This window comes from Furipterus horrens, unplaced genomic scaffold (assembly GCF_987537825.1).
Source record: "Furipterus horrens unplaced genomic scaffold, mFurHor1.1.pri manual_scaffold_8, whole genome shotgun sequence".
NCBI classification, from domain to species: domain Eukaryota; kingdom Metazoa; phylum Chordata; class Mammalia; order Chiroptera; family Furipteridae; genus Furipterus; species Furipterus horrens.
Genome location: NW_028327178.1, coordinates 43,679,710 through 43,691,799, shown reverse-complemented (window position 1 = coordinate 43,691,799; position 12,090 = coordinate 43,679,710). Strand labels below are relative to the sequence as shown.

The window sequence follows — 12,090 nt, the reverse complement described above, 5'->3', positions numbered from 1 at the left end:
AGCTGTTGCCCTGGCCGTGGGTGTGTCTGTGGATGTTCTAGGACCATGGGGGCCCTTTAAATGAGGGGACTCTGCTGACAGACTGGTAATTTCTTTCTCTGCCCCAACCTCCTCTGGTTTTCACAGTCAGAAGCAATGAGGGTTGATTTTCCCTGGCATTGGAACTGTGAGCTGTGTGGTCTGGTCTGGTGTTAGGAGCACTCCCCAGCTGTCCCTCCCGACTTTTTAAAATGTGTGACTGTGCTTTCCGCTGGCCTCCTGCTGCTGCCACCACCACACTGCTTCTCTTCACCCCGGCTCTGCCCCTTTTACCTGTGTATATGAGTATTTCTTCTTTATATCTTTGTTTGTTGGACTTCCATGCAGCTTGATTTTATGAAATTTCTGGTTGTCTTTAGTTGTATTCTTTCTTAGTTGTGGAGGGAGACCCAGTGTGTCTAGCTAAGGCCTCCATCTTGGCTGGAAGTTTGTAATTCTATTTAAGGGAAGAATAATTGAAGTGTGTACATTATATAGATTTGGGCTTTGAAACTGCCTGGAATAATGGCAAGATTTATATTGGTGAGGTAGAGGGGCTTAGTGCTTAAATCCTCATTAAACATAGAGAATGAAGATGAAATTGGTTCTGTAAGAAACATTAGAGGCTAGCATAGCTGGAGAGCATACCTCCCAAAGCGAAGGGGATTTTATCCAAAGGTGTGTGAGTTATATCCTGGAAGCAGCTGTAGGGGAGCTAGGAGAATGCTGACCTCTCCTCTCCTTGTTGTCTGTATTGAGTGTTAGAGAAAGGGTCACATTTATTTGATGGAGTATTATACAGCAAATAGTGTTCTAGCAAGAGAAACTACACTTCATACTATTAATATCCAGGAGGTGAAAGACTATAATTTTTACTCACTGTGATGGGGGACCCTGTGTAATGTACAGATTATGAAACCAAACAATAATGGTAAAAAGCATAGTGTAAATATTAGTAAAATTACTGAAATGTTATGCACTTAGAAATGATAGAGAAATATAGCCTGACAATTTTAAACAAAAACAAAAAATGAAGTTGTTTCTGACTTGCGTGTGATAATGTGTCCACTGGATGTCACTGTGGCTTCATATTTAGAAATACAGATAAATATCTAGGGGAGCTTTGTTTTTGTGGAGTCAATATTATACAGGTCTTTTTCCTGCTTATTTTTATTTTTTGTATAAAATTTTGCTAATATTTTTTCTATTTATATTTAGGTACAGTTATTTATCACCACTGCAAATAAAGCAGATACCTATCCCTAAACTGGCTGCTCCAAACTGTCTTGTTATTACCTGGGTGACTAATAGGCAGAAGCACCTACGTTTTGTAAAGGAAGAACTTTATCCTTCGTGGTCTGTGGAGATAGTTGCTGAATGGCACTGGTTAAAAGTAAGTTCGGAAGTTAAATTTTTTTTTTGTTAATATAGCGTGACTTATGTCACATTAAGGTAGCATTTACTTTTTAACACATATCTCCTTAAACATGGAGTACTTTTACTTTGCTGCAAATACTTTTATCCTTTTATTCCCGAGGCTTTGTTTGTTCTCTGTATTTTTTGTAACAGAATCCCAAACTGCTAGCCTTAATAAGTCACTTAAGAAAGATATTAGGATGACATTTTAAAAAGCTCTGATGTCTGTATTATAAAAAACAGCAAACAACTTCAGGGAATCTGTCTATCACTAAATATAGAGGTAGCCTTACCCTTCATCTTCTTCCTCTTTCTACATCCACAATTTTAGTCACCCTTTTTTGACTTCTCTCTTTTTTTCTTTCTTTTTCTTATGTTCCTGGGGATAGGAGGAAGAATAGCAAAGTAACCCAGTGTGGAAGAGGTAGGAAGGAAGATGCTAGAACCAAGAACTTTTCATTCTTTAAATCTTAACATAGGCCCTTCAGTGCCTTATGAGCTGCTGTGTTTATTTTTGAAAGAACTGATTGTAGCTCACAAATTGGTTGAATGATCTTTACTATCTGTGCTTGCTATAAGAATACCAAAACATTCAGAAGAATTAAGGTATCAGTTCAGAGGTCACTGTACATCCTTTTAAAGATACATTTTTCTACTTAGATGAATCCAACAAAAGCTCTCCTAAATTTTAAAAAGACAAGCTAAATTATTGTTAATTGAATGTTTAATATTTATATAGGTGGTATATTCATGTTAGACACATGAGAGTTCTGTTTTTATGTGCTTTTTTTGTACTTTGTGGTGTGTTGGAATATCTTGTAAAAGCTGTGTACGTTATTATTTGCATCTATTTTATGCGACTCGGAAAACAAACATTTACAGTTGTATCTTTGGTTTTATGATGTATTTGGGCTTAGCTTTGGTTGATTGGATGTAGGTCTATGACAGGAATTTAAAACCACATTCCACCCTGTCTGTGATGACAGCTCTTTTAATAGTCAGAATCTAGGGCCAAAGTCAGGAAAAGTAAACCTTCTGAAATCACGAAAATTTTTTATTTTTATTTTTTATTTAATTAATTTATTTTTAGAGAGAGGGGAAGGGAGAAAGAGAGGGAGAGATACATCAGTGTGTGGTTGCTTCTCATGTGCCCTCACCTGGGGACCCAGTCCACAACCTGTGCGTGTGCCCTGACTGGGAATTGAAACATTGACCCTTTGGTTCTCAGGTTGGTGCTCGGTCCACTGAGCCACACCAGCCAGGGCAAAACAGTGAAATGTTAATATGTAAAACTAAGACTCTTCATTTGTAGTAATAATCAGTTGTGAGAGATGGTATGGTAACACCAGAGTTTAAAACAAAAATACAATGTTTTATATGAAACACTATTAGGTAATTACACGTATTGTTATAACAGAGGGAGAAATCTGCATTGAGTATAAAGAATATCCAAAAAATGAGAATTTCCAGTGCTTTTACTTAACAAGACTTTGTGGTACATGTACTGTTTCTCATGGGCCCTAGAGGTGATAAAAAGACTTTACTGATTGTTTTTTAGGTACTTTCATATGGGGTAAAGGGTTACATAGATAACAGATATAAGGGGGAATTCCCCCCCAAAACATGGAATTTATTTATAAAAATTTGTGTATTTCTTCCGTGTTTAAACTTCAGTCACCTTCAAGGTACCCTCCATTTGATGCAATATGCCTATTAGGACGTTATTTCCCACTGCTCAAAACAGTTTTTGAAGTTGTTGATTTTGATGCTTTTTAGTGCTGTTTAGTGCTGTTTTTTGCTTCCACATCAGCAAAATATTTCCTTTTGAGGGCTTTTTTCATTCAGGGAAAAAAAGAAAGTTTCTCGGGGCAAGATTGGTGAATAAGGACATGGGGGGGCGCATGGGAGTCATGCCATTTTGGGTCAAAAACTGCTGAACACTCAGTGTGGTATGGGCCGGTGTGCTCACAAATCACCCATCATGAAACAGGCAGACACGTCAAAATAGTCTTCAGAAAACTTACTGAAGCTGAATGCAGCCTCTCACAACAACGCCAGGTGGTACACTGAGACACATGGGTTCCTAGGATACTCACCTAGTGGGGAAAGCCTGTACGACAATGGGTCTATCTTCCAGGAGATAATTCCAGTTTTTTTGCCCCCGTCATGGGTATTCTGATAGTGAAAATATATATCTTTATAGTTAATTAATGGATAGTCCTATTATAAACTGTTTTAAATTTGATTAGCTTGAGTCTTTGAGAGTCTGATCACTCCAGTGTGAAATGATAAAGTTGATTTCTGGATTTACAATGCCAAAGGATTGGACTATTATCTATCTCATCAATCACTGAGCTTCTTTCATTATTAATTTTAGTTCTGACAATATTTAATGACACTATTTCCTATAAATAAAGTAAAATATTATAATCTAGTTAAGTCACATTGCCAGTAATCATTAAATATTATTTGAATGACTGAATAAATGAGTTAATGATGGCATGGTTTCCAAGAATAAATGTTAATGGAAAATAGAGATTTTTGTGTGCAGGATGACAATAGAGATTTTTGTGTGCAAGATGACAAAGTGATATTTAAAATATATTTAGTCACTTAACAGCTGCTCTGTCCAATATAGTAGTTACTATGTGGCTCCAAACTGAGATGTGGTATTAAGTGTAAGATATTGGATTTCAAAGGCTTATTATGAAAGAATATAACATATCTCAATAACTTTTTGAATTTATTACATATTGAAATGATAATAGTTTAGATATGTTAGATTAAATTAAATATATAATTAAAATCAACTTCACTGCATTCTTTTTTTTTTTTTTTAATGTTGCTACTAGAAAATTTAAGCCCTGGCTGGTTTGGCTCAGTGGATTGAGCGTCGGCCTGCGAGCTAAGTGTCGCTGGTTCGATCTTCCAGTCAGGGCACATCAGAGAAGGAAAACTCTTGACTCCAAAAAACCTCCGCTGCCTTGCGGCATACCTCTTCAGGGGAAAGGCTAAGGGAGTAAACCCCGACAGAAAATCCGGAGCCGGAGTCCCTAAGGCGGTTTGACGTTGTAGTCAACACCGGCAACTCCTGCGGCGCACCTGAAGCCAAGCTGTATTGACACCGTCTTTCCCTTGGACCCTTCAGCTGCGAAGAGAGGGGGGGGTCTGCTACATGGGCAACAGCAGACCCTCCATATCACCCTGCCCAGGCTTTGTAGCTTCAGCTTCACTGGAGAGGACACTCCAGCGTCATCGCAAGATGTCGATTCAACACGGGAGGAGACAGATACCGTGTCACTCCCGAGTCGGACTGCACAGCCATTCTCGGCGGTGCAGATAGACTCTTAAGAAGCTACACCATCGTCTCTTGAGACGGACGGCTGCCGCCGACGACTAGAAAATTTAAATTACATAATGTGGCTTGCATTTGTGGCTCACATTATATTTTTATTGGACAGCACTAGCCTGAAGGTTTAATAATTTCTTTTTCTTTGGTGGAAACTCGAGGGGGAAAATCCCTTTCTGGGATATTTACAGATGTATTCTTTTTTGACTCTTTCCTATCAGATAACCAATTCAGGAGAGTTTGTATTCCCATTAGATTCTCCACACAAAAAGCCTTATGAGGGTCTTATACTGGGGAGAGTTCAAGAAAAAACTGCTGTACCATTAAGGTAGGAAAGGTGATTTTTCAAAATTATATAAATGTGTTAATTCTTAGGTGTTTAGCTTTTCCTTAATTTTTACATTTTTGAAAATCTAAAAATGTCCCACACCAGAAAAATGTGAATGGTATGGCACATGAAATTTTATAATAGTTTTTGTTTTATCTAGTGTGTAATTGTCATTATTATTAAAAGGGAAATTATTGGAAATGTCTCATACTAAAATTGTTGATATTCATTATTGTTCTTCTTAAATCAATTTTAAATTCAGATATTATTTGAAAGGTGAAAAAAGTTAAGGTGACTGTAGTTTATATATAAAAATGTTCTTTAAAATATAATTTACTTTGTTGTTTTGTTTTAATTAGGAATGTGCTTCCCATTCCAGATCACAAGTTGATTGTCAGTGTGCCCTGTACTGTTCACTCACATAAGCCACCTCTTACTGGTATGTTTTTATAAATAGAATGGTTATGACTTCTGTCAAAATGGAAAAGAATTGAATTTAGTATTTGAATAGTCTAGAGATTTGGGAATTAATTCAGATGTTATTTTAATTAATATTCTAAAATTTTATAATAGAATTTATGAATAGATTAGTGTGTGTGTGTGTGTGTGTGTTTCTGCAGAAAGATTTATTGTTTTCATTTGGTCCCTGGCTTGGGAGAGGGGTCTATCTAGTTGGTTAAAAAGCTGCCTAGTGGCTGCAGAGAGAGGCTCAGGCAGAAGCACTGACACCAGGGTGATGCAAATGGGTCCCTTAAAGAGCACCAGGCATAGGAGGCTCCTTGTGCTTGAGGGTGAGTCTTTTGAAGAGGTACTTGCGGAGCCCAGCATGGATACCAACCGGCCTGTCAAGGTTAGGCTGTTGCCCTCATAATGAGTTTCACTTCCTCATTCAGGAAGTAGCTCTCCAAGAATGCACAGAAAAGGCAGTCTGTGCGGGCAGAACCCAAAGCATGCAGATCCAAAAGGGCCTGGTTCAGGTTCTTCTCAAGGGCCATGATAGCTTCTATGGCATCCACTTATCTTGGGACAACTTCTGCATGTCTTGGAATAGGGCTCTGCCACTCTGCTGGTTTTGCACCTTTAAGAGATACATGGCCAACTTGTGGAGTAAATGGCGAATGCCCTCTAGAACCATATTGTCTTGGTGGAAATAGAAGCAAGAGAGAGGCATATGAGGAGGTCGATAGATGCAGGTCGATCAGGAAGCTGATGGAGGCCTCTACTGGGTGCAGTAATTCTGATGAATCTGAGAGCTTGTGGTTCGTGAACAGTAGGAGCTAACCATGAATAATGATGTTTGTTGGTCCTGAAGACTAAGACTGGAAAGGAGGTTAGAGGGTGGTGATGGGGCTAGAAGAAGGGGAGTCTCCTCGTCTGTTCCATCGAAACACTGTCAGTTTTATATTATCTCAGCATTCCCTCTTAAACCATTTTTTTTAGGTTCCCTTTACTATTGGTTGCTACCCTATCACTGGCCTGGACAGAATAAAGATTGATGGGGCTTCTGAGGCCTGTAGTTTAGCTAGTTTTGTTTTACTACTAGCGCTCTGTCCTTTGCTTGTTCTCAAACCAGCAGCTCAGGAGAGCAGTCAGAGATAAGGGTAGAATTCCCTTCATATTTGCTAAAATCTGGGGATTTTAGATTGAGGTAGTGTTGCTTTTCTGAACCATTGCCAATGTAATTGCTGCAGCCTGCAATTCTTACTAGTCTTAAAGAGTTAGTATAATGTTCGTCATTCAATGAAACTAAGTAGCAAAGAATGGTGGAAAATTTTGGCTTTGGAGATTGACTGGCATGAGTTTGAATCCAGGATCTGCTAATCATTTCTTATCTCAAAAGTCCTCATGTGAAGAGGGAATAATGATGTTTAATTTTTCAGATTTGTGAGGATTTGTTATAATATATTTGAAATTCTGTAACAGATAGTAGAAGCTCATGAATACTAAATTTTTAGTAAGACTTAAAAAAATAAAACATAAGTCTTTGAGAGATACTGAACTTGATATGCAATGTTTAGTATTCAAATAACTTCTTCAGTAATATGTATCTTGTTGGATTGGTGATCCCTGCTTTAAAAATCCCAAACTGTTCAAGGTGTCACTCAAGAACACTATAGGCTGCCATCCTATCATATTATTTTGTAGAAATTTGTATAGTTTATGAGTTAGAATATGTAGGAAAGTGAATACAAATTCTCCAGAGAATTTTTATTGATAGCACTTTGGTGTTGTTATCTTAAATTGGTTATGGAGAAGAAGCATAATAGTATTACTTCATCTGAGGAATATTCAGATGTCTACCTGATGATTAATTCTTTGAGTTACAAGGATTCTCAGTGAATAATCACCTTTAAATTTTAGATTACCATAGATTTTTTAATGCATTAAATATGTGACTTAAATGAAAAGCGAGATTGTATTGTTATTTGAGAAAAAAAATTGTTTGGCACCAATTATACTTGATGGAGGAAATATGAATTGGATTTTTCTCATTTGAATTTCCTTTTATCAGTCAGTGAGTACCAAAGTTTAATTTAGTGTTTGCCTTAGGACTTGTTTTTTTTTACTTTTAAAAATCGAAAAGCGAAGACCCAAACCTTTTATTCTTAAAGGATAATTAAACTATTTATAAGTTACTTTTAAATAGAATAAAATTATGTTTAAAGATTAGTCTTAAAAAATAAAGTTTTAAAATATTGAAAACAATTAGTCTTTTTATTACTACCAATTAAAAATAGTGTTAGGGTGTGTATCTATGAAGTGCAGTTCTGTCATATTGCCAGTAGAGAGCAGCACAAACACATTTTTAAGATTGAGAGCCATTTTAAAACAAAAGTTAGATTTTTTTTGGAAAAAATTTTTACATTACTCCATGTATGTAATCCTTATGCTTTGGGTAAGTACTAGTAGACAAGAAATATTTGTAATCTTTTATTTTTGAGTACATGTTATTAACTAGCAAGTGCATGTATTGTAGGTGGAGAGCTGTACAAATTAAAGCTACCAGAAAACAATTTTTAAATTTCTGCGATATATTTTACTCTGAGTTCATAACTCTAGGATTTGGGACAATATGTGTTCTGCATATAATGTTGAGAACTTTTACATGTTTATGTTCTTAAACTGCAGATTCATAAAACAAAATGTTCTCTTTTGCTTCTGGAAACACCCAACATTTTTTAAAAAGTTATAATTTGTTATTTCTGCTGCAAAATATAAAAAAAGATATTTCATTTGAAGTGATACATTTACTCTAATTGTAAGTTTTGAAGTTTCCTCCTTAGATTGAAAGATAAGCTATCAATTGCTATGGCTTACAACCTGACATTATAAATGTATACTCTTAAGTTTAAAGATTTAATAGGGAAATTCTGAAATAAAAGTATTTGAATTAAACTTTATTTTTTATATTTACTTTAGAGGAATTTTCACTTTTTGCTACTTACTCAGTAACAGTCTTTATCTGAGGAGTAAAACATAGTTTGATGAGATTCTATACTATTTGAGCGACTTCTTCACCAGCCCTGCTCCTTGCTCTCAGAGCAAAAGGGGAATGACTGGCTGTGTATGGATTACTTACTCTCTGTTGATTAGAAGTATGTTTACTAGTGCTGGATGTTATTTAATTATCTAAGTATGCATTGTATATGTTATACTCATTTAAATTTATACATTTACATTTTTGAAAATTAAAATATAATTGGCAAATTAGTTTCAGCTGTACAACATAATAATTCAATATATGTATATACAGATGGTCCCCAACTTACAATGGTTCTACTTTTCGATTTACAACAGTGCCAAAGAGATAAATATTTAGTAGAAACCATGCTTTGAATTTAAATGTTGATTTTTCCTGGGCTAGTGATATGCAGTATCATACCCTCTCAATGCTGGGCTGCAGTAATGAACCACTACTCCCAGTCGGTCACCCAATCTCCAGGGTGAACAATCACTATAAACCTACTATGCATTTATTGTGTTAGATGATTTTACCCAACTGTAGACTAATGTGACTGTTCTGAGCACTTTTAAGGTAAGCTAGGCTCAGCTGTAATAGTCACTAGTTAGGTGTATTAAATGCTTTTTTGACCTATGGTATTTTCAGCTTGTGATGGGTTATCAGGACGTACCATTGTAAGTTGAGCATCTATTGCAAAATGATCACCAATAATAAGCCTAGTTAATATCCATCACCACACATAATTATAAACTTTTGTCTTGTGATGAAACTTTTCAGATCTTACATTTACTTTTAAATTGACATTTTAAATTAGTAAGAATAAAACATTTTTAATTAATTTGCCTCTATTTCTTTTGCTTTGAAATTAAACAAACATTTAAGATTACACTGTATAAGACATTACTCCTTGATTTTCTATTTTTGTCAACTAGAATGAAAAAAAATCATGCAGGAATGTGTTACATTGAGAAAGTAGGAGATGGTAAATGGGTTTAGGTTGTATGTATTTTTCCTCTTTAATTACCTGGTCATTTTTTTTGTTAGATTGTGAATTCTGAGAAAACATGGATATCTGTTTTTCTTGTTAAATCCCATAGCACTAATTATGTGGTGGATGCTGGGAATAGCAAACATTTTTGACCGGCTGACTCTAGTTTAGATTCTAGTTTAAAGTAACAAAATAAAGTTGCTTACATCTTTGTACTGAAAAACTGAACAAATAAGCAAAAACAAAGAAAGAACTTTGGTTCATTATAACCTTAGCCAACATTAAAAGTAAACTGAGGATGGTAAGGCATTGAATTCATGGGGAAAAAAATGGAAAAGTGATATAGGGTTATTGTCCTCTAATACTACAGGGAAATCTTTCTCTTTCAAGTTCAGTAGCATTCAATCATATGCTTATGAAAGGACTAGAAGTCTTCATGTCACCAACATCTAGAAGCTAGCAAAGCCCAAATCTGAATTCAGTTGAGTTATAGAAAATACTTTTAATTCTTTGATTTTTGATAAACAGGACCAGTACTTTAAGAAAATAAATATTTTTCTGTGAGAGCAATTGAAGAACATTATAGAACATAAAAATTTTCATATATTGTCTTTTAAACTTTACCTGCGTCAAGTATTCCTAAAGGAACCCTTCTTATTCACAAAGGGAATTTGATAGATTTCCTCCAAGCTCAATTTTGCATATCAGTTAAGATTATACATGGGTAGGCAGAAGTATGTTTACAGTTCATGTGGAAAAAGAGATGCAGGTTATGATTATTTACATTATTTATACATTCTTGTAGTCTACTCTCAACTGTAAAGCTACTTTTGCCTGCACCTATATTTTACCTGTTTAGTGACTTTTTATCCCTGAATTGTAATTTTCATACCTAGTGTCTGTAACTGGTTAATATAGCTAACTTAGCAACATGATCAAGGTTAAATTGACTTAAATATTTGTATTCTGAAGGAGCATGTGCTTTAAAAAGAAACTTTCTTTGGTATTCTTTTCTTTCTGTTGGTGCTGATCACAGCTTTCTAGACAATATATATGAGAAGTATCTCATATATTATTTTCCCAATAAAATATAGTTTTCCGTATTAATACATTGACTAAGGAATACTTAACTGTGGAAATAATATGGTGAAATTTTAGGCAAATAAGGATCTATAATTTGTAAGTGAAGGAATATTCTTAGTACCACCAATTTATAGCTAAGGGAATATAGTTATCTGTTAATTATATGTTCTGAATATTTCTCTCTGTGTCCATTCTTTATTTACTGTACTTTCATTAAAGTATATGTTTGCAGAGACTTATATTTTATCTTAGTTTTTTAAAGTGGGTTGTCTTTGTATTGTTATTATAGACTTTTTTCATGCATGGATTACATTTATTAAAAAATAAATTAAGTTCGTACTCAGGAGATGTGGCAGCAGTATTGGAAAACTGAAAAGTCATTGTGTGGGTGTTAAAATCTTCATTTCTCATCTACAAATGAAAACCAATAAATCAGGGCTACTGAAAGTTCTCATGGTGGTGTTCCCAATCTCAAAGGTACTTACTTCAAATGACTTTCTACCTATAAATAGTAAAGCCTGTGACAAAATCCTTGAAATTAATTTGTTGTCCCTTTTTTTAAGGAAATATTTTTACTTTTCTATTCTTACTTGCTGAAAGGATATTGATTTCTTTCTTAATAATTTTCGTGTTTCTTTTTTCTCTTTTTTGGACAGGGGTTTTAAAAGACTATATCAAGCCTGATGCGGAATGTTTGGAATTGTTTGCTCGAAATTTACAGCCAGGTTGGACTAGTTGGGGAAATGAAGTTCTCAAATTTCAACACGTGGATTATTTTATTGCTCTGGAGTCTAAAAGCTGACTCTGATTTTAAAGTTGTGATTTTCTGCAGTTTTTCTTCACTCTCCCTTCATTATAACTTATTTTTTCCTTTTATTACCAACCAGTAGCTTAGAAATGTAAGTCGGACTTGGTTGTTCAGCAAAATGGTCAGAAGTGTCTAGCCTTCATGTAATTTTGAGATTAATTTTACTTCAGTTGTACTAGTATTGTATATTATTCTAGGTTCATTACAAATAAAGATGTAAGCCTTTAGAAAGATGGCAAGACTTTGTTATTAAAAAAGTCACAAAGCCTGTACTGTGGGCCAGAGGTCATAATTCTGCCCATGAATGTATTTTGTTTGGCCCAAACAATGTTATAAAAATTTTGAATCATCATTCTAAAAAAATCAGGAAATTACATATAAAAGTCCAGATTTCTGCTTCTCTTTAAACTGAAGATGTTCTGGCTATACTGTGGCATGTGTTCTTTCCTAATGTCAATCCGCAGAACTCAGTGGTGGCAGCTCTTTTGGGAGGGGCCTTGGACACTCCAGTTTATAACAGTACCTCTTGCTCCATGTCACTCACTTATATTATCTACATGGCCCCTGTGGAACTTGAATGTACAGTCTCTGTTATGCTGTTACGTTCTGGGAAAAGCATTCCAAGACCTGTCAAATT

General features: G+C 35.1%; 1 protein-coding gene across 5 annotated transcripts in view; it reads left to right on the top strand.

Annotated features, from left to right (window-relative positions):
- The window catches only part of METTL4 (methyltransferase 4, N6-adenosine), a 43,027-nt gene extending 31,343 nt beyond the window's left edge, over positions 1-11,684 (top strand). For 4 of the 5 annotated variants that reach the window (XM_090285141.1, XM_090285137.1, XM_090285139.1 and 1 more), the window contains exons 6-9: positions 1,237-1,411; positions 5,005-5,111; positions 5,471-5,550; positions 11,302-11,684. In XM_090285141.1, the coding sequence (XP_090141267.1) occupies positions 1,237-1,411; positions 5,005-5,111; positions 5,471-5,550; positions 11,302-11,447 (508 nt within the window). In that variant the 3' untranslated portion in view covers positions 11,448-11,684. The remainder of the gene's footprint in view (positions 1-1,236; positions 1,412-5,004; positions 5,112-5,470; positions 5,551-11,301) is intronic. The other variant, XM_090285140.1, reaches the window with a different exon arrangement.
- Positions 11,685-12,090: the final 406 nt, after the last annotated feature.